The sequence below is a fragment of the Elaeis guineensis genome, chromosome 7, assembly GCF_000442705.2.
Source record: "Elaeis guineensis isolate ETL-2024a chromosome 7, EG11, whole genome shotgun sequence".
Lineage (NCBI taxonomy): Eukaryota > Viridiplantae > Streptophyta > Magnoliopsida > Arecales > Arecaceae > Elaeis > Elaeis guineensis.
The window spans coordinates 100,889,303-100,913,282 of record NC_025999.2 but is presented as its reverse complement, the minus strand read 5'-3'; the positions used below and the strand labels follow the sequence as shown (position 1 = coordinate 100,913,282).

Genomic DNA, 23,980 nt, shown 5'->3' with positions numbered 1-23,980 from the left:
ATAATAGTGCTTAACACTCCAAAGCTCCGTGGGTGCTAGGGCAAAGAAATATGAAATGAATTTGGTAAGAGATAAGCAGGCCATCACATCCTTCTCATTTGAATGTTTTGACTTACCATCATCCCCATGGAGGATAACAAAAAATATAGAGAGATATCAACAAATCTGGAAAGGATAAGAATAGGGTTCTTAACATGGGCTCCCATGCCCACTGAATTGTCAGAGCTTGGGTACCCTTGAGACCACTATATTTTTGTTTTTTTTTATGCATGTGGGTGGTCACACTATTTTGATATAAGAACAGTCTAGAATATCAGAGTATAAAAAATCTCGCAGAACTGGCAAACATGTCTCATCCTGTCTTCGGACTCAATACCTGGAGTGCTCAGCCACATAAAATGCAATCTGATCTGCTACGCTGTTCATCTTCCAGTAAATATATATGCCAAATCGATACCATAGCAGAAAGATGAAAAGTAATTTAGATGTCATGGAGGAATAGATGGACCTCCAGCTGCCTTGTGTTATCTTGGATCCATTCAATGATGGTAGCAAAATTTTTTCAATGAAGATTCTCTCCATCCGTAGCTCTATCCAGCATATATAATATCCGTTCAGATGGCATGAAGCTTAGTTTCTAAGACTAAAGACTTAAAAGAATAAGAACCCCTGCCACCAACAGTCTAGCATCCAGATTTCGGATGATAAAATCTACATCACCTCTATCATTTTTGATATTGTCAATAAAATTTATTTTGACAAATCACTACCATTATTTTTGATGGACCTCAAAGGGATAAATCAAGATAAAACGTAGATATTTATATCCCACAAAAAGTTAATAGTCGTATTTATATGTTATTATATGAAGAAAGATTAGAGTCGTGAACCACTGTCTTTTATGAAATGTACCTGTGAACTGACAAGATAAGGTGTCCACGCACGGATCTAGCCATAATGGTTGATACCACCAACCTAGCGGATTCCGAGCCAACATGTTCCCAATGTCGCAAGGGACCCCCCTATAAGTGTACGGCCAAATCAACAAATCCATATGCACATATCATTCTAGAAATGTAATCATCTATTTCTGGTGCCCTCCCCCCGATATTCTCTCATGTTTCGGATATGATGTTCGAGACTGAAATTTGCGGCGTAGACCCTAGTTGGCGGGTTATTTTTTTCCCTTCTTTTTCGATAAAAATTTTGTTTGATTAAATTTTTAAAATATCAAAAAATATTTTTTGATTTTTAAAAAAAATTAAAGTAATACAATGATATTTGATAAAAATATATTTTAATTCAATAAAAAAATTAAAAAAAATTATTTAAAAAAATTATATTTTAATTTTTTTTAAAAAATATTTTCTGATTAATATCGAAAAATTATTTTACTATCGAAAAACTGTTTTAATTTCTTCAAAATATTTTATCAATATAATTATTAAATAATAAATATTTTTTTACAAAAATTTTATTTTTACAAATTTTACTTTTCAAAAATTTTACTTTCAAAAACTTCAAAATTCTACCGCCAACAGCAATTCTAAACGGGACCAAAAAATCTCTAGTTAACATTTGAACCACCCACAACCTAAGCGGCTATCGGATCAAAATTTTATGAGGTATACCGTATGCACAAGAAACATAGCCGTGTTTGATCGGCAAAACAGGACCAGATATCATTTTTTATTGTTAAAAAAGAGGAGCAAAACTAAATTATAAGAAAATAAGCCATTATGACATAGCTAAAATTAAGGAGCAACGATATCCCAAAACGCAACCTTAAACCAAAAAACAAAGTTTAGATGAACCAAACAGAAAATCTAACTGAAAACTTCCCCCTGCAAATATAAGTACACTCCAAAATAGAGAAAAACCCGTAGATTTAGAAGAGAAATACAAAACAAAATGAGTACATATAATGACTTGACATCCCACAGCTAGTCCAACAAAAGCAACATCTAGTAGTAGTAGTCCATAGAGAAGTTGGAGATTGAGCCAAAATAATGTCCACCCGTACATCCAACAGGACTGTAAATAGATGGGAAAATTGAAGAAACTCAGAGGTATGACAAGTGGAACCAGTGCACCTGACAAAATAAAACATTGAGAGTGTTATAACTGTAGATGCAAAGCATGCGCAGAACGATGTCAGCGAACTCCTGATGTCGGAAACCCAGTGCAAGCCAACCAAGCTAACTAATAATGCAAAGTATAACCGGAATAGCTGAGCAAATAAAAGAAACTCAAGCATTAGAGGAGAAAGGCCTCTTCAAAGCTGCATTAGGGACCAAATGAGAAGCTGCCACTCCATATGATACAATAGCATGATGAGAAAGTACATTAGGCATAATGATATGCAATTACAGAATATCTCCAAGAGAGAATAAGAAGAAGCCACCAAATAGCAAAAAGTGTAGCTTAGAAAATAAGAGCATGACAGTATCAGAGCAACAGAGGCACTGCTAAAGAGAATCAGAAAAGCCCATATAAACCTCCCTATAACCAACTACCAAAGTAAAGGAATAATATATGGAAGCAACAAATCTAGACCTTATATCTCCTAATAGGAACAAAGCATAATAATCTGAAAGGCAATGCAATTGCATAACAGACAGAAAACTGTAAATGATCAACCAGTTTATATAAAAGATGAGCACCGTCTGTAAAGAAGATGTATAAGAAGGAAAAAGTTCCCACTATGGTCTTGTAACATATCTAACAAATGTCATTGAATATCCATCTGCTCGAATGATAGCTCCAAACTGAAGATCCACAACATCCCCAGACTCCACATAAAGTCTTCAAGAAATACCAGGTTTGTTGCATAATCAGCTGCATGGTTAGCTTCACGGTAGGTATAAGAAATATGATATACACCCGGCACCGATTTATAGTGCAAAATATCCCTTAACATAGGATGATGCTGACTAAAAGATGAAAAGAATTTAGATATCTAGGAAATAATGGTTTGGTAATCACCTTCCACCATAATTGCTGCCTCCTAAATCCAAAATAGCAATCTTGAAGCCCAACCAACTACAGTAAGTTTAGCATAAGGCACTGATGAGGGCAGCAATCGCTTGCCACCAGCTCATAATATATAGTTGATTTACATGATTACAAATAATATAACCTATTGCTGCTTGATTGTGTGAAACCACAGCATCAAAGTTAACCCTTAATACTCCACCGGGAGGAGGTAGCCACAACACCAATTTAGGTATTTTAAAACTCGACAAAAGCTAAAAGTCACTATCCCAGTACCAAGATGGAGTATTAAACCAATGCTGCTGCTGATTCACCCACAGATCCATGGGAAACACCCAGGCCAAATGCATCAGTTGCAAAGGAGACTTTTGACATTACTGAAACAATCTTTCATTACGTTGGGACTAAATAAGCCAAGCAACATAAGCAACTAGAGTTCTATCAGCTTGCTTTACCATGGTATCTAAGACATAGGTACCAGATCAGGTAAAGACAAAGGGCAAAACTCAGCACTACTCATGCTACCTAGCAGCTCCCAACAAGCCCTGGCATAAAAGCAGAACAACACAGCATGTCCATAGTCAATATCCTGACAAAGGTCACACCACCGAGCATGATATGGAATAATCCCTCTTCTCGTAAGTAGCAGTTTGCAGGGCAGCCTTTGCCATAGTAGCCTCCACCAAAAAGAAAAATTCACCCAAGAAGGAACCATCAACTTCCAAACCCACTTAAAATGTGTCCCTCTTTGTTGACTGTGGTTTAGGGATTTTTTTTAATTATTTTTTTAAAACTTAATTATAAATATACCCCAAACCCAACTTATTTTCCAAACTACGGCAGTTTGGCTGACTGGGTGGCCACGTGGAGAAACCGCATACATGCGGTTTCTCGTTGAAACCATATCCTAAACATGTGGATTCAAAAGTCCATGTGGCCAACTCCTTAGAAAAAAAAGTTGAATTTCAAAACTGAAACCGGCATGTTCAAGATGCAGTTTCAATTTTGAACCTGCATCCCGAAGATGCAGTTTTAAATTGAATCCCATCCACATCACCTGTTAAAAAAAAAAAATTCAGATTGAAACCACATATTGAACATGCGGTTTCAATTTTGTACCCGGTTTCGATTAGACCCCTCCACCTCTTCTATCGGTTAAAAATATATATATATCAAATTGAAACCGCATCTTGAACATGTGGTTTCAGTGAAAAAAATTTCAAACTGAAACCGCGTCTTGAACATGCCGTTTCAATCTGCCTTTTTCTTCCCAACCCCACTTCTTCCTTCACTCGTCCCCTCCATGATCAGCCTCCTCCCCATCCGACAGGCTCGTTTGGTTCCCTTCTCCTTATCATACGACAAGTCTCTTCTCCTCTTGCGACTGGCATCCGCTCCTCCCCGATCGGCTTCCGCCACTTATGACCGGCCTCTTTCCCTTTTCTTCCCTCTTGTCGTGGTCCCTTCCCACTCTGAGCGATCTCTGTTCTCTTCTTACCAATCCCCACCAACAAATCGACCCAATGGCTTCAAAAAGATGTGGTACGTCAAAGCCAAGAAAGCTGGTATAGAAAAAGAAAACAACCATGCATAGGTACAAGGAAATTTATTTTTGAATAATGAATGTGGAGAAAAATTTAGATCTAATTATTCTCGTAGAAAATTTGTGGGGAGGATAGCGGATCTAGATCAATTTGATGATTTTTAAATTAAATTTTTATTTGAAAGAATGGATTGGCTATCAATGATTACTCTTAACAAGCCAACCTATCCTACTCTAATGAGATATTTTTATAGTAATTTAGTTTTGACAGATCAAGTTGTTCTATTTCATCTTATGTCAAAGGAAAGATTATTGAGTTTGACTGTACTATGCTGATCAAATGTTGGGCATTCCGTCAGATGGTGATGAGTATTTTAGTATCACTTGTTAGAGTCATCGAGTTTTAAAAATCTTCCCTCTGCCAGAAATATTTATGAGGATAATGGTTTAGTTGGTACCACCAAACCTAGTGCACATGCCTTTGTTGAATCGTCTCATTCATCATATTTTTAAATTTAATTTCTATCTAGAGGGGGTCATAGAGATAATGTATCATTCCTAGATGTTTATCTCCTACAAATGATACTTTGGATGATAAAGTTAATTTGCCATATATGATGATGCATTATATGAATGAGTGCTTTCAAAGTGCAAAATCTTGTTTACCCTATGCAGCTGTTATAACTGCTATCTTCAAGCATTTGATGCCCTATTAGTGATGATGATGAAATTATAAAGCTTAAACCCATTGATATCTACAACCACACATCTTTGAGACGAATGGGATATATTTTTTTTGATGGGGTATGGAGGTAAGTGCTATGGATGAAGAAAAAGTTCAGAAGTAGGTGAGGCTGCCGACAGAGACCAACCTACGCATCCTGTTCAAACTACACAGCCTATCATTGCTGTAGTCTGGCCAGTCTACATAGTTTAATCAACAGTCATCTGATCTATGAGCATTGCCTGCTCGAATAGATGCACTCAAGATATCTCTGACGAGACGTATGGATGAGGATTTACACAGTTTCAGTAGTTCGCTGAGTACTTTTATCATCGGCTCCCTCTACCACAGACTCTCCAGCAATGCTTAGGCCCGGCTTCTTATTGTAGTACTTGATGCTTCAATTGATGATATCTGATCTATTTTTTTGTTTGAATTTCAAAATATGACTTATGTATTGTTTGTTATGAGTGATGACTTATGTATCCATAGACTTGGAATCATGACTTATATATTATTCGGAATCATCACTTATGTTTCATTGCTTTTTGGAATTTGGTTTCATGATTTTAGGGTTTCGTATTTTTACAGTTTTGGAATTCAAGTTCTAGATTTATGGTTTCAGGCTTTTGCGTTTTAGAGTTTTGGATTTACGAATTTAGTATTCAGGGTCATGTACAAAAGATATATATAAATTAAGTAAAATAAAAATTATATTTTCTCCCAAAAAATCCCACCAGTCGACTGACCAGCAATCAAACAGTCGACTGTCCAAAGCAAACCGATCGACCGGTGCCTGCGATTCAGTCGACCTTCGGAGATCGAGCGCACCAATCGATCCGGCCCAGACGCACCGGTCGACCTATAGGACATGGCCCGATCGATCGGCCCCTGAGATTCGATCGATCACGATGGACTGAGCGCACCAATCAATCCCGACCCAAACACATCGGTCAACTGTTAGGTCCCACTCCGATCAATCGGCCATTGAGATTTGGTCGACCATGGTGAACCGAGCGAATCAACCACTGAGATTTGGTCGACATCTTCTCTCGATACTTTCCATATAAGAATGTTGCATCGATACTAATCATTGATTGACAATATTTAAATCCTTCAATGGAAGGTGCAAATGCCCAAAAAACACGATCGAATGTAGCACATGCTGGGTGACCTGTAGGAGTGCTGATGAATTTAATTCAAGACCCGAGATTAAATTCCTCTACAGCATGCAACCATTTTGGCAGCAATTTATATGACGTGTCCCAATCACCAAATACCTTGGCCATTGCTTTTTGCTTGGCCTCTCATAACTTTCTATAACTGGTCGTATAGTTGAATCTATTTTGTAATACTGCACCAATGCCAGCAATGAAAATTATAGGCACTTCTTCCACCGGATCCTGTATTTCACTGGTGATAAAATTAGAGTCTAGCCCACAATGATCCGGAGAAAGCATAGCAGATAAATATGTATGCGGACCAACATATCGTGTAATTTCAAAATTGCCATGTCGCTTAATTGCTTGAAGCATCCATTGACATCCCGACTCTTTGTTTTCATATTTAATAACCCACAATTTTAGCTCTGACTCAATAATCTTGAATTCAAGATGCGTATCAATTGAATATTGTCTTACCGCAGTTTATAGTTCTATCTTATCTGCAAAATAAAGCTCTTTACGTAACTTTTCACCTCTTTCCTATGTATTACACTCAGCTTGCAATGTAAAACACATTGATACATTAGCAGTTGCCCAATCAAAATGATTAAATGTTTCGAAAGGAGCTTCAAACACAGACAAATTTGGGACTCCTATGTCATTTAATTTTCTACGCCACGTGAGCTTCCAATATCATGTGGGCTTCCAATATCAAGTGGGCTTTCTGCATTATATGATATGCCAACTTGCTGAGCATCTTCATCCATATCATCTTCACTTAGCACATCATCTTTTGGAAAAAGCCTATTATCTGCATGAATCGTATCATTGGCCATTGTATAGAATGATGCTTGTCTGATGATATTCTATGTCACATCACGGTCTACTGTACCAAACTACTCCTCCGTATGTCTTGAATCCATATTCGATGCGATATTATCTATAATATATGGACTAAGCAAACATTCTGTTCTCCGACTTGCGTTGTCATTCCTAAATCCCGATCTACTTCAAAATTGACTCGATCATGAATATCTCGACATCTTGTAAAGATTGCATATTTAGGTACAACTCTGCACTGGATAAACATGGATGAAACTTATTGTTGAAAAGATTATCTCCATATCATCGTCGTCGATAATCGGAATAGCTTCATACTTGATTACTGACAATTGCACACTTGTGGATATCCATATATGATTATTATTTTATTTCGTTTCTATCGACACGAAAGATTTTGTAAAACTTATCCTTCAACTCCTCATATTTCATTCCATTTTTAATTCTAATAGCCTTTTGTGGTCCCCATTGTACTCAATACCACATGGTCCATTAACTATCGAACTATTAATATAACATAAGACTATGACAATTTCTGCCATATTTCACTACATACACAATAAAAAAAATAAATTTAGCTCACTATCAAATAAATGTATATAAATTACAAATAAACTTGCATATACAAATAAATATATATAAATAACTTATTAATATATTTTAATTACGAGCATTGCATGGATTATTGTAGTGTTGACTATTAAAAAAAAAAATTTAACTAAAAATGACATAAATAAAGCATTCAACTTAATTAAGTCTTAATCCACCTACATTATCAAAGAGCCCTAAAATTGACATCATCAAAGAGCTAAGATAGAAACATTACACTGGATTTTTTTTTTACGAACTCCTACATGAATATTAACCCAACTACATGTGTTTGAGTTTGGCTACACTACAATTTAAATCAATAACTAACATGCAATTTCAAAAAAAATCATCCTTATAGATTAAGTATTAAATCATAATTAAAAAATTAATTAACTTCTCTGCACTTAATACACCGAAAGAGAGACCGCGGGGGGGCCGATCGATGGTGGGGAGCCACCGCTCAACGAGAGAAGGTGGGTGTCCGATCGGAGGTGAGGATCCACCACTCAACGAAGGAAGGGGTGGGGGGGGCGATGGGAGGATGTGGCCACCGCAAGAGGGAGGAAATGGGGTCGGTGACGGAAGGGGAAGGAGGCCGATCGCGTGATGGGGAAGAGGCTGTCGAGGAGGTGGATGCCGGTCGCGGGGGGGAGAAGGCTGATCGAGGAGGTAGATGCCGGTCATAGGGGGGACCAAGGCGGATGTCGGTGGGGAGGAGACCGATCACAGCGGGGACCACGGGTGGGGAGACCATTTGGGGGTGAGGAGATAGCTTGCGGGGGCTACAAAAAATATGAAACCGCATGTTGAAGGTGTGGTTTTAAAGTTGAAATCGCATGTTGAAGATGTGGTTTCCAAATTTCAAATTTTATTTTTTTTAAATGTTGTTGGCCACGTGGAGGAGAAAGTCGGCCACGTGGAGCAGAAATTGCATGTTAGAAATACGGTTTCAGAGTAGAAACCGCATCTCCTACTTGCGGTTTCTCCACATGGCCACCCATCAGCCAAACTGCGTAGTTTGGGAAATAAGTTGGGTTTGGGGGTATATTTGTAATTAAGTTTTAAAAAAATAATAAAAAAAATCCTATGGTTTTGTGAGCATAAAGAAAATAAATCAGATAAGGTAACATGATACAATTTATTAGAAATTTAAACTAACTAATCAAACCAGCCATGATACAAGATAAGCAAACATTTAAAGTTGGTCATCAATTCAGTCAAAAATAAATGTTGCAGGTACATATCATTCCAGTCAAAATATAAAAAAAACTTGACATCATCACATAATACCCCCATATTAATATAGGTAGGCCACAGATCAATATACAAGGGAAGTAGATAACCAAGGATTCCGAAAGACATGAATCCTTTGCCATTACCAAGTAACCTTGAAATTGAGATTGAACTAAAGGCCCACAAGAAGAGATTTTCTTCCAAATAGTTGAACAATGCTTGGGGGTGCATAAGAAATCCAGGAGCCAATGAAATGGTACTTAGCTGAGACCATCTGAGCCTTTAAAGAGGTCAAATTAAGGACTACTTTTAGCTGCTAGTTTACAGATAGAGGCTTGTCTATGTTTTAACAGAGAAGAAGATATCCCAAGGCCATGTTGATTTCTAGGCATATATGCTTGCTCCCAAGTAGGAATAAAACCGGATCGGATATCAGCATATCCATATCTATATTTGTTTTGTTTGATGAATATAAATGCAATATGGATATTATTCAGATGCAAAAATTCATATCCATATTTATTTTAAATGATACAGATACAATTGGATACTGAAAGTCTAGATATAACTTAGATAATTAAACTTTATGATTACAGAATCAAAGATATTATTAGATAAATCATAAATCAAGTTTTAACATGTTTATACGGTTATATATTTCTCTTAAAATTAAGTGCTATATAAAATTATATAGGGTTAATGTAGATTCGCATATTTAGATATGGATCAGATAGTTGTCTATCCATATTCATATCCATTTTTTTTAGAAGGATATGGATACGGATATGAATATTAGTCAGATCTTAAATTTCTATCCATATTAGGATTGATTCGGATACAAAATCAGATTTGGATGGATAATACCCACACCACTTCCACTCCTCCCAAGAGATAGGATGAGCAATTCTATGATGGACATCATGGCCCCATAGAAATGCCTAGAATTCTTTTTCCAAATGATACAAATAGATAAGAGAATATGAACACAAGATAAAGAATGCAAAAGAATTGATGAGAACATAAATTGCAATAAAATTGTGCTCTCCGTAAGTGAGAGAGCCTTCCATTTCCAAGTTCAATCTTCGAAGTCACCTTATCAACGAGAAGCTCTCAAATGATGGCTAGATACAGAAACTCCCAAATATGTCCATTCCCTTCTACTTTATGGTATATGAAAAAGATTCTCCATTTGAAACTTAACTGCCTATGGCGTCGAAGGGCTTAAAAAATTTGTGATTTAGCATAATTGACAACTTATCCTGAGAGAGAACAATAAGTAGATAAATGGACTGTAACACCATAGCATCTCTAACTATAGCGCAGCAACCAACAAGCAATCATTAATATAAAAAATCAAAAATAAAAACATGAAATACTATAGGTCCTCTGGGTATATACGCTATCAGCAACTTACCTTGGACAACATAATGCATAAACCTGGAAAAAGCCTCAGAGCACAATATAAAGAGATACAGTGAAAGTGGATAGCCCAATCATAAACCTTTAGATAGAGTAAATCAGTGAGATGCCTGACCATTAATTAACAAGGCAAACCGAGGTTCACAAACACAGGCTCAGACCCAAGTAATAAATTTATCATGAAATCCTTATGGTGCATAATGTGTCTAAGAAAATCCCGATATACTTGATCATAGGCTTTCTCCATATCTACTTTTAGCATCATCAAGCTTCTAGATGGAGGAGCTCTATTTAACGAATGTATGATTCTCATGCTAATATGAAATTTTTCTTGATATTCTGCCCCTAAATAAAAGCTCCTTGCTCAACCAAAATCAAAGAAGATGATATAGGCTTCATCCAATTGACCAAAATTTTGGTGACAACTTCATATAAATTAATATTACAAAAACTTATCAGCCATAATTCTACAGCTCTTATGGGTTAGATTTTTTTCAGAATTAAAGTGATATAAACTCTCATAATTAGAAAAAAATACTTGATGGTAACAATCACATCCTTTTCAAGAATATACCAGAAATAGTGAAAGAAAAACATAGAAAACCATCTGGCCCTAGAGCTTTATTAGGATGCATACCTTAAGAGCCTCCTCAATCTCTTCAGCAAAGATATCTTTAATAAGATCCACATTCTAAGCATCCAAAATCAAGCATGATACGATTGGGAGATGAATTGGTAATAACTCCTCATCCTTGCCCATTTCAGTTTGAAATGATGCATCAAAAGATTCCTAGTTTCATGCAGATCTATTGTGGCTACGCCTTGATCATTTTTCAATATGAATCCTATTCCATCTTCATCGCAATATGGTTGATAGATGAAAAAGCTTAATATTAGCATCCCCTCCATTAATCTAGGAAATTCGGGACTTTTGCCTCCAAAAAGCTTCTTGTAATGCCAAAATTCACTGATAAGTATGAAGCAAGTCCAACAACTGCATATGTTGATGTTGCGTAAGCCCACTATCAAGTGTCTCTTGTCTTTGAAGGTCATAAATTTCATCATTAAGAAGCTGGCTTTTATGAAAAATATTACAACAGTACTTTTGCATTTTTTTGATAGCCTTTCGAATGTTATACAATAAGTGATTCAGCTTGATAGGAGGACAATGATGATCATCACTATGCCAAGCTTGTTGCACTACTTGATGTATACCATCACATAGCAACTGGATTTTTCAAAGCAGAAAGGTATGGGGCCATCCAAATTTTGAGAATCAATATTAATCAACAACAGTTGATGATCTAAAACAAATCTAGTTAAGTGCATAACAATAGACTCTAGAAATAGATCTAACCCATTATTTGATACAAAAACCCTATTAATATGCTCCCATACTTGTGCTAACCCCAACCGATTATCGCACCAAGTAAATTTAGGTTCTTGATAGCCCAAATCAATCAAGTCAACTATATAAAAAAAGCTCTGAATTTCTACTATCCTAATCTACTTGAAAAGGCTTACCACCTTTCTGATCATCAGCATGCAAAATACAATTAAAATCACCAACAAGAAATACAGGCAACTCTAAAGCAATAACTGATATGACCTGATCCCAAAGCTTTCGCTTCTCATCTCATAAGTACTAGCATAGATAGCCCCCAGCACCCAAGATGGTCCCCCAAAAATAGATACAACCCCAAAAGCTCCTTGTTAATCAGAATACCTGAACTAAACAGTCTCCGCATCCTCTTGCCATGCAACTACAATATCCCTAGATAAACCGGTAGAGGAGATCATATAAATCTCTCAGATAGACCCCATAAATTACCTAATTCGAGGCAAAGCCTGATCAGATGGCCTAGTCTCAAAAAAATAACAAACATTTGGATTATATTAATGAATCATGGACTTACTTCACACAGTTCTAAGCAAAAATTTTCACTGAGAAGAAGAAAGTAAGCAACCAACTCCCTTATCAGCAACCTCCACCTCCGTCAATACCCCACAATCTTCACCACTGTACTAGTACTAGATATAGATTCAACCATACTCAATATAGGACAACTAGATTCAAAGGATGCTGTAATTTAGCCTGAAGTTGCTGAAAAAGAACATCATGAGTTTGAGAAATACCATAAGGATGTTGGTGATGATCGACATGAGAGTCCTTATGCAAGTCCAGGTGCAAATCCGATTGAATATCCTTGATGGGCACTGTGACAGGCCTCCAAACTTCCTTAGCTGTTAGAACATTGCTTAGGTGAAGGTGTCATAGATTGATTCAACATTTGATGCGGCTCACCACGAACATCATCTAACACCAGTACTTTGGTTTGAGGAGAAGAAGAAGAACTGAAGGACCTACATTGACCAATTGATTTTGATGAAATTGCTCTATTTTTCTTCAGTGATAACCTCAGTAGATGATCTTCGCACGTAGCAAAGGGGAGACGGCAATCTCCATCTGCTGTAAGTCAACAAGCTCCTCAGAAGTAGCATTCATCAACGAAGCAAATTAGAAGCAAACCCCACATGCATTGATTGGGTGATAGGGTGAGTTTTAGGAGGGAACTTCTTGGAATGCAAGTAGATCCTCGGTGTCCCCCTTCAGCAGTATGAGTAGATGACCTATGAGCAGCTCTGATCCAAAGACCATACATAGGCTTCCTATTAAAAGTAGGAGCGTCCATCCATATGGCCACACTAATCAGTCAATCTACTGATCCACCCACAAGCATAACAGATCTGAGGCAACTTCTCATAACTGAATTGCTACCACAAGAACTCGCCATGCACCCTCATCTTAACCCCTAGGCAAACACTATTGATAATATCTAGAAGGACACAAACCCAAATGAAACCCATTCTTGTCAAATATTCAGTCCAAGGATGCCATCTTCGTAATATTTTCTTTACCCCACAACTCAAGCAGCAAATCCAGCAAGGGGAGCCAAATTCGAACCTGCTTAAGAGTATCACGACCTGGCTGAAACCGAGTATCTCCAACTCTCAAGAGCCAGCAACTGGCCTACAAGAGACTAGGGCCTTTTTTGCAGAATTCGGTCCTTAACTTCCTTTGAAGGACAAACAGAGAGTAACATGCCCTTAGATAATGAAGAAACATGAAATTCTCTCTCAGTATTCCAGCGGAGTTTCATTTCCTTCCGAACAAAATCAATTGGAAGACGAGGCCCAAGAAACTTACCAACCATGGCCAATTTCCATCGAATGGATGATCGTTGAACCTCCTCATTGGAAAATACCACGACATTCGTAAATCTCCATTCTAACATAGCCATCGTTTCAATAGCTCGAGAGGTTGCCCACTTGAACCAACGTGGTCCCCGAACCACTTATGCCCATGATTGCCCTGCTGCCAGCGAGCGAGCTCCAACGAACGAAGACGATCCATGCTGAGGCAATGCAAACGCCCCCTGCCCCTTAAACACTAACTTCTTAGCAGCTCGTCCTGAAAACTTCTGATCCAACTCCATCGTAGCCATCCTCCCCTTTGGAGAGAGACCAGCGGCAACCACCTTGCCTTTATTGCCCTTATCACCCTTGCCAGAAGCCGACGAAGACGAGGAATTCCTCTCTGCCATCAACCTATCATTGCCTCCCACAAGATGGTCGAACACAACCTTCACCGAGATAAACGGTGGAGGCACCTTCATGAAATGATTGGGTCTGGAAGATCCCTTCCCTTCACAAACGAACCCCACCAGAACCATCCCGGAGAAGGCTCCTTTGCAAAATGATTGGGCCTGGAAGATCCCTTTTCAAAGGAGCCCACCAAAACCTTCTGGTCACATTTCCTTTCCTATCATCACTCATCAAAACACTCTCTGGTCAAGGTACTATTTGATTTCACATGAACAAACCATGGCAGATGCAAGGACGCTCAACAAGAACATCCACTTCATTTGTAATATCAAACCTAACTGATCCATCATAAAAGTAAAAAAAAAAAACAAATACATTCTGTAAGAAAACTTGATGTCAAAACTATCTATAGGGATGGCGTAATCGTGAGCACGATAACAAATAAGTCATTCAATGAGAATATAGAGGTAGCACTTTATCATTGGATAATCACGGGGTCAGCTTACATAACAAAAGAAATCCGTCGAGGTTTGGAAGCCATATATCGATTAATAATCAAAGTTCTCCATATGGATGTCTCTTTTATACAATCCGGTCCAATCATTAGGCAAAAAATCCCCACTGTTGTACACCTACCGTAATATGTTTTCAATTATTCAAAAACCATTTGTCAGTACGCATTCAGCTATATTCTTTGGTTCTGAAGTAGATAATCCCCTCACTCAACCAAGAGTATATTGAATCGCCTGCATCGCCATGTTCTTTTCCCAATGGCTGTCACAGCGCCCGACTCCTAGCGTCCTACGGTCATCAATCTCCTGATTACAACTCAATAAAACTAGCAAGTAATTTGCGCTATACAGCGGACCATATTTAAATGATGAAAGAAAAATTAATAAAATACAATAATAATAAAATAATATTTTTTGGGTACATATAGTTTTTTTTTTTTTTTTTTTAATTCTGGTCTCTACCTTCTTGCCTTGGAGCAATTTCAAATATGGCGATCCCTCCGCACTGAACATGAATGACAACAATGCCATGTTCGCCAGCATCGTCCAAGCTTCCTTTTTGACCGCTCCAAACCTCCCACCCGATTGAAACTCCTAAACTTCTCGACATGTGGCATATTGAAACATTACTCCACAATCTGCCGTATCAACACGAAATATCACCCATCGCTTTATTATTATTATTATTATATAGATCGAAGGAGCTGGACTTGAAAGCAGGAATAATCGGACCAGCCGCGTTATCAACTAAATTCTGGTAGCCGCTCGGCGCCATACAAATTTCCGGTAATACCTGTCCCACGAGCATCCCAAGGTCTCAGCATTTTAAAGGTTTCCTCGATTTATTGTCGCTGCCAAAGGCAAAAGTGATGACCCAATAGACATGCTAACAGGTGAAAGGAAAATTCACACCACCATCAGGTGGTCGCACCCGATCTGAAAGCTCGGTTCAAGCTTAAAGGATGCTGTTTCACCAACTACCAATCAGGAGAACAGAGAGACTCCACAAGTTGCAGTCTCATTACCACATCTAGAGAACCACTCTAGCATACCCAAAAGTACTGTGTTGGGTGATTGTTCCACCAAATGCTGAAGGAACTGATTTAATGGAAAGCATGATGAGCAAAGGCCAGATGAATGAACCACCCACAAATGACCTTGATCAATTGACATATTCCACAACAATTCGTTCAGAGACTACAATGGGAATTCCAAGTTTGAACAGCCCCTGGAAACCAATCAATCAAGATACAACACAAAATACTTTACACAAAATCTGCATGTGAGAGTAATGCAATGTGATCAAGGACCAAGCTTCAAAGAAATCATGTGCCAAGATCCCATGGAATCAATCTTTTCCTTGCCCTCTAATTCCCCTTTTCAGCAACTCCTGCTTGTATGGATCATGGAACAAAGATGAAATGTTATTCTTTTTCCCTTTTTAACCTTTTAAAAAAAACATGGTTTCAGTCAGATCTCCTTTTGTTGGCTGGACAGTGTTAAGTATCAAGAAGCCTGTAGCTGTATCTGCTGTTTCTAATTTACATCATGTACTTCCGAAATTTTCATTTCATGAATCATGAGAGCCTTGGACCATCAAATTAATTCGTTTATTAGCACTGTCTGCACGCAGGATATCACCTTTACATCCCATCTGGAAATATAACTAACTTATTAATATACCACGAAGTATCAACTTGCATAAGCATGCACAACAACTAGTGATTTCAAGGACATCAAACATTACCTCCGTTTGACTGCTGTCAGGTGAGAACCATCCCAGCAGAACACCAAGATGGCTTACTGCGGGGATTAATTTGAACAGCAATGGAGTGGTTACCTGCAAAATTTTCTCATATGACTTGAAAGCAAATGTGAAGAACAAGAGGATTAGAAATATACTGTGTCAAAAAAAAAGAAGATAGTTGTTCTACTTCATGCATATTCACCTGATACAAGATGAACAGTCTTAAGTGATGGTTAAAAATTAAAAAAAAAAAAAGAAAAGAAAAAGAAAGCCTTCACCAGACCATCAAAAATGCTATTAGCAGTAGTCACTACACCTACTCAAGTTTAACTATGTACCATGTTTCTAATAGGTTTAAAAAAGAGGGGACGAGCATTACCAAACTAAGAGCAGTTGTCCCCAGCAGTAGCAGGTATAGTTTACCCTGTGAAAAGCAATCAAACTTCTGGTTAGCCGGTCTAGTTGAACAAGACACTTAAGCCATGAGAATTTACCCTGTAAAAATCAATCAATTTCATGTTTATGAGGTCCAGTTGAACAAGACACTAGAAATACGAGCACTAATTTTACCAGCAAACGAGCACTACTCTGTATCTGATCCATGAATATTATACAAGATTCAACAGATAAATTATCACAGAATCTAAACAAGTTCATGAACTTGAATGAACTCAATTGACTGACACAACATATTGCAGCGACTACCTCCATTGTACTAAAGTGCCACAACAGATGAATGCTTAAAGCTTAATCAGCTTTGGGACAATATTTAAGCAGTGGTACCCATAAGAGAGTGCTGGGCTCTGAGCCCCATAGCATAAAGGACCATAACTGGTTAGGAGACGTAGGGACTGGGGAATGTGTTGATTCATTTATTCTGCATGGACTGTCCAGATAATATTCCTTGTAATGAGTGGCAGCATTGATGAATCACCATATAGTCTAAGTCTCTTTTAAAGTAATATAGGTACAAACACATTAGCTTTACTATGGGAGAATTAAAAATATCTGTAATAACCTCAACTAGATGAAGATTTGAAGCACGACTTAGAAGAACAAAAGCAAATTCCCCTATCTGTGCCAGAGACATGCCAACCTACAAAAGTGACAGCAAGATAAGGTTAAAAGTAAATATTCAATAAGTCATAACATAAATATAACAATCAGGACAGGCAGTCTTACAAGAACCGATGTCTTGTTACTGTAGCCAAATCCCTTGACAACTACTGTAACCACCATTGTCTTTATAATGATCACCAAAATTACAGCTGCCAATAAAATATCCACATGGTTCCAGAGGAAATGGACATGAATAAGCATTCCAATGCTGGCAAGAAAAAGAGCAGCAAAGAAGTTACGAATGGGTTCAATCTGCAGAAAGAACAAACCTGAAATAAGAGAACATTTAATGAATTATTATATATAAAGGTCTTTTGCTTCGTTAATATAAACAAGAAATGTTAAGAAAAAAATGCAAATGAAAACATCATATAAAATGAACTTTGGTAATGAATAGTTCTTAATAGCCCAAAAGTAGTCAAATTACTGCACATCATTTTTTTTTTTTTCATTTGCTCTCTGCAACATTAAGGAGGCTAATGTGTCTACTTAACCAATAAAGTCCAGCAGTCATGACAAGTCATAAATTGTGATCAAAGATGTCTGCTTTTTAACCAAACAAGGACAGAAAGCATCGAAGGAACATGGAGCCAGTGGTACATCACTTAACCTGTTTACAGTTGACAAAGAAGTTGATAAGTAATCCACAAGTTCTCCCTTCTTACCATCCCATCGATATGTGGAGAGGTTCTTTAGCAGATGCATGGCAACCATGTTTTCACAATTATATGAGAAATGTAGTCATGACACAACACTACCATGATAAAACCAGACATGTGGCAGCCAAATTTCAGGATGATGGGACCGTTATTCATTAGCACAGAGCTGACAAACATCTGCCAGACATACAAACTAAGGTGCAAAATAGGATGCCCCATAAAATGCATTTTCTGTGTGTGCTTGTGTTTCGGCATTCTATTTTATATTTCTTTGTCAAGCCATATCTAAATATTTCATTTTTGATCCCTTTATAGACTTATCTAGTAACCCCCCCGCCACCACCCCCTCACAAGATAAAAGAAAAAGAAAAAAGAAAAGCAAACCCACCCTATTGAAAACCTTCTTCCAATGTCTAGTAGTGGTAAATATCAGCAACATGTTGAAAACAAGATATATGGGAAATATGAAGTAGAAAGAGATCTACCATGCTATAGGATCAATATGGTGCATGCAATTTTTTTTTCAATTAACCTGCAAACATAGAAGATATTACGTTCACAGATGGTTGAATTTTGCAAATGGGACAGATTTCACAGTTCAAGTCCCAAGGATGCAAGGCAGAACCTCCCATCCTATGTACCTGCACTGAGCCCTGATTGGATCCGTTTCACCCATCAGAAAAGCCCAAAGAGAGTTTCTCCAAGCCCTCATGCCGTCACATGAACGAGGGAGAATCAAGGAGAGCGGAGAGCTTTCTTATTAATTGCATGATGGTTCCCTACTATCCTTTTATAGGAGGGGCAAAGCTTGTCATATCACACACATCATGCTCCTCACTTATTTGAAAGAGCAGAGGAAACAAGAAGGGGCGACTGTAAGTGGGTTAGGACCAACAAAATATGGTGCCCTTCCTTGCCAATCATGAAAGTAAGAGAGGGGTGCACATCTTAGCAGGCACCAACCTCTCTTTCTTTCTTACATGAAGTGACGGGGTGGTTCCCCTAACTTGGGCCTCCCATCACTTCTCTGGCAATGAGCCCAATAATGGGCCTAAACATTTTTTAGAGTCCAATGCCCCGTAATTAATTGCCCACATCATATACAAAGCCCAATACTACATTATAATAGAATGGCATCATATATGGAGTCCAATGAATCTCTTGCATGGCTTGTAAAGCCAATTATTTTTGTCTGGCAATACAATTAGGTAATTGAACTACCTTTACAATCTCTTGGAAAACCAAATATTTGAGTCTGGATCTATGCATGCAACCAAGAATCCACATTTCTTGATTTTGTATATGATGGAGAGCATCCAATGATTGGTTAGCTTGAGGACTGTCAGCTGCAGCTAGAGCTTGATGAGCTAGGATCATCTCCTTGACCAGCTAATTTCATAGTAGGGGAAGTTGAGATGGATGCAAAACAATGGACATAAAGACATGCCATGCTCACGTCCAACCAAGCAACCATAAAGTTTGGTAGCAAGAAGATTGCCGACTCGGAACCGAAATCCGTACCAGCCGGCCGGCGGTACGAGTTGATATGCCCCCGTATCGGGCCCAAACCGACATGAAAACAGGGGATAAACTGGGGAGCAAAAGAGGGGGGAGGGAGATAATATTACCGAGTATATTGGGCAAAAGTTTACAACACAGTAATTTATGATATATTATGGATATGTAGAAGCTGTGTAAGATAACCAGAAATACTAGAATATATTAATCACGAATGAAGTTTGAAAACGAATTTTAGAGAATTAGTAATTTTCACGATGTCACTAATATTTTCCTCGAAACATATATCTATTGGTTTCATCTTTGAAACAGGTACTTCTACTTTATCACGTCTTCATCCTGCTCAAGTAAAACCTACAAAGCCATAAGATCATGAGATCTAGTTGGACTAATGGTTTTCCACCGGATGAAAAGGATCCAAACAAAATTTGAGCCAAATCATCATAAATCAAACCAAGGTAATAGATAACTTTTGAGATGTTTGACCAATATAAGAGGTGATAACGCCCCTTGTTTCCAAAATCCTGCCCATCTTCAAAAACAAATGTTTGCACTGATCAATGCTGAAAAAACCAAGAAGGAAAATTGACAGAAACTGAAAGTGCTGGAGATGTCAACGTTATTAAAGGATTCAGCTGACAAGCCAGAAGCTGAAGCTTCCAGAATAAATGGAAGTTGCTTTAGAACATCAGCAACAAGAACAATTATATATCAAAAATATTAGACAGAAGATCAAGCAAGGACAATACACTGTCACTTGGTAGACATATTTTGTGGGCATTCATTTCACTTTTACCTAGAAAGCTTCCATCTAATGTTAAATGCCATAGGCAATAATATAGCAGTTATTTTCAAGTGGATCCTAGTTCAGATATATCAAGAGAGAATATCAAGCAGTTAATATTCCTGTTAATTGGTTGCAGTGATGAATTTCAAAAAAGGCCTCGAAAACCAGAACCAGACCTCTTATTGATTTTTTGTCAAAATCGTACAACATTGGGTACCGACACATGGTGCTAGCCTGCATCTTGCACTAACACTGTATACTGGCGCCATTTTCCACCAGCATGGTACGGTACATTGGTACTGCTTATACCATCCCATTCTAGCAGTTTCTAAAACCTTGGTCAAAGATGTAAGTAACAGCAAAACAGGGTCTCAGTTCAAGTATACTGATACTTAAATATCATCAAGAGAAAGACTGATCAAAAAGCAGAATCTTGTTTTTGCCTGGTTATTATGCCTATTAACAGCTAACCTACACAACGTTCAGATGAACAAAATGTACAACAATGTAAGAAAAAAATCAGTATTATTATCGGGAATATCTACAACATTTATAATAGAAAAGTCTTACATGTTCAAGGGTGTGATGTGAAAGATCAGTTGTTGATATCATCACACCAGCAGCGAATGAACCCAATTCAAGACTCAGGCCCAACTTGTCACTACACTGAGAAGCAAGATTCCAGATAAAAGTTATTATGGGAAGAGCATTATGAATTTGTTTAGCTGGATGCTATACAGACTACAGGATAGATTCCCAGTATGTAAAAAGATTGCCTAATCAAGCTCAAAACTGTAAGCGTTTAAAGTTCATATCTAATCTGACACCTGAGGGGAAAAAACAGAAGAAAATGAAAACAGATATCCTGATAAGAAAGAGTAAGAAATACATGGTCATATCATCAAAAAAAAAAAAGAGAGAAATATATGGTCATAAATTCTGATCATATAATTTGTTTACAATTCATAATATATCGATTTTTTGGCACCCTTGCAGATGGAGAGAAACCTTTCTACACAATCAGTTTAAGGTTCTGATTCAAACTAGACTCTCCAGAGTGATAATCCATTTTGTTCTCAAGTATATAACAGTTTTAAGTCATTTTGGTCCTGCTAAAAAAGTGCTTTTGTGCAGAAAAGTAGTTCCTAAAAAAAAAAAAAGAGTGTCCAGTAACATCGTCTGAGAAGTTCTTAACACAAGAAGAAAAAGTCAAAAAGCACTTTTAGGAGAAACTAGAAAGCTTTTTGGCTTGTCTTTTAATAAAGTAGAAGCAACACCAAACACACCCTAAATCAGTTAAATCTAACATTGCGAGACCACTGAATATATCAGTTCACAAACATGTTAGAATAGCTAAATCAGTTCTTTAAGTCTTTCACTCTAATGATATGACACGATAAAGATGTTGACTCCATCAAAATATTTTAATGTCCAAGTCAAGCAACATCATTTACTCAACCATAGATGACATATTGATTTGATTGCCACCCAGAAGGTAAATTGAACTTTCAAGGCATTCAACAACTTTATTTCATATACAGACAAAACTAATTCATGTTCTGTCTCAAGAATCACAAATATTATGGATGATAAAAAAAGATAAGCGACTATTAGTGTAAGACCACAGAAATTATTGATTTAGAAGTAAAATGATGTAGTGTATCAACATTTCCAGATAGAGCCAGTGCCTGAAGTTTTTTACTCTGTATTCAAGATCAAAAAAAATTACAGAAACAAGAAAAAAGAAAAAGCAAATGAAAGAAATTTCGTTTTGAACTGTAGAACACAGCAAGACAAACAAGGCAACATGGAAAAGGTAGAAAGTTATGATGGCTTATTGAACCTGAAAGTGTCATAATTGATTCTTGAAAAGCAAACTCTGGTATCATGTCCTGAGCCACATTAACTTTAAAGCAAAGTTTGGGGCGAAACATAACTAAATTCTAAATGACAAAACCCACAATCAATTAATTAGGTTTTAGAACTATGAAATGTACGAGATTTTAGAAGAAAACTATAATTTTATCGAGGAAAACATCTTAATTTTTAGTACAAGTTAGTTCTCTAAAACACTATTGACGATGTAACATGAAACATATACAACTTAAAACTATTCCAGGTACAGGCAAAAAGGTATAGAGGAAGCCAAATATTGGAACTTGGAAGTGACTAGATACAAACCCATGCTACAAGTAAACAGAATGCAACAGATGCCAACTGGTAGAGTTCACCGGTCTGCACAAATAACATGCTAGTCAGAACATTAAATGCAATATAGATGTCATTGTTCAAAAGAAGACATATTTAACAAGATTACTGCAGAGAAAAATTTGTGTATCATAAAAACTGCTAAGCAGTCAGTATACCTGGGTCTGGGTTGAAAGACCAGTCATCAGCTTGAGAAACCAAGGCACAAAAGTTCTTGATAGTACGGATAGAACAGCCAGGAACATTAATAGCACAATCAACCTGGTGAAAGGTTCCGCAATTGTAGCTATCAACACAAATCTCTAGTTAAAACACTTGCAGAATCTAGCAAAACAGAGAGATTGACCAATAAAATATCTATTTAGCTCCATAAAAAGTTCAAAGATGCATTTCCAGTGAAACCATGTTGTGCATTTCCAACCTACAACACTGACTATAAATACTTCAAAGATGTGTTAGACACCTAGATTACTAAAAAAAAGTTCACCAGACATGCCCAATGGGCAATGGCAACTTTCAGTTTACTTGTTTGAATCTACTATTTTAGAAGTTCTTGACATGCCATCCTTTCACATAAGGAGTTGAAAAGTTCCTAATGGACCTTTAAAAGTGCAAATCTTACCATGTCTTGCATCTATTGTGGTAAAAAATATGTGCCACAGTAGGTAGGTAAAAAATATGTGCCATAACTATAACCCACTTCTATCACGCAGGGTAGGTATGTGCCTGAATCTGATTGGATAAATAAGATTCCACACTTATCCTTTAAGATACAGTTAAGATTCCTACAATTGTCAAATTTAACAGCAACAACTATAGTGTTCACACAAGAATTCCAACAATAAAGAAGTTACCAAGCAAAACTGAGTGCATAATATGGCATAAGCACCCCAAGAATACCTCTTGAAGGTTGTTAGGACATTGGTACTAAATTTCAGAAGCAATCTTCATCATCACTCAAATGTGGAAAGATAGCAAAGAAGCAATTAGAACTGCAGACAGAAGAGTTTTAGGAGGACTCTCTGCTCCAAGCCACATGTCATCTAAACAGGTGAGCAATTGCAGATGATATTTAGGAGAAAATCTATTGAATATCCTTGCATTATTCCCAATCCCATGCCCCAATAAAAAGGGTAGAGGGTTGACATTAGGTTGACAACTAGTTATCAGAAAGAATGGCAAACTATGAACAAGAATCCATATTTGATGTTTGTATATGCTAGGGTTATATAAGAGAGAACATCAAAGGTAGCATAAATGGTAATCCTTGCCAAATGAGGATTTATACATCCCAGAACAATAAGGATAAGCCTTGTT

General features: G+C 37.3%; 1 protein-coding gene across 5 annotated transcripts in view; it reads right to left on the bottom strand.

The window, feature by feature from the left end:
- Positions 1–1,869: 1,869 nt before the first annotated feature.
- The window catches only part of LOC105048013 (K(+) efflux antiporter 4), a 38,113-nt gene continuing 16,002 nt past the window's right edge, over positions 1,870–23,980 (bottom strand). Inside the window, exons 13-23 of one of the 5 annotated variants that reach the window (XM_073260498.1) lie at positions 22,822–22,924; positions 22,637–22,690; positions 21,026–21,121; positions 17,555–17,743; positions 17,391–17,468; positions 16,752–16,796; positions 16,373–16,465; positions 15,088–16,279; positions 13,716–14,914; positions 12,644–13,614; positions 1,870–2,093 (exon numbers count right to left, since the gene is read on the bottom strand). In XM_073260498.1, the coding sequence (XP_073116599.1) occupies positions 16,196–16,279; positions 16,373–16,465; positions 16,752–16,796; positions 17,391–17,468; positions 17,555–17,743; positions 21,026–21,121; positions 22,637–22,690; positions 22,822–22,924 (742 nt within the window). In that variant the 3' untranslated portion in view covers positions 1,870–2,093; positions 12,644–13,614; positions 13,716–14,914; positions 15,088–16,195. Of the gene's footprint in view, positions 2,094–12,643; positions 14,915–15,087; positions 16,280–16,372; positions 16,466–16,751; positions 16,797–17,390; positions 17,469–17,554; positions 17,761–17,792; positions 19,742–21,025; positions 21,122–22,636; positions 22,691–22,821; positions 22,925–23,980 lie in introns of those variants that run through there. The other 4 variants (XM_010927194.4, XM_073260501.1, XM_073260500.1 and 1 more) reach the window with 4 other exon arrangements.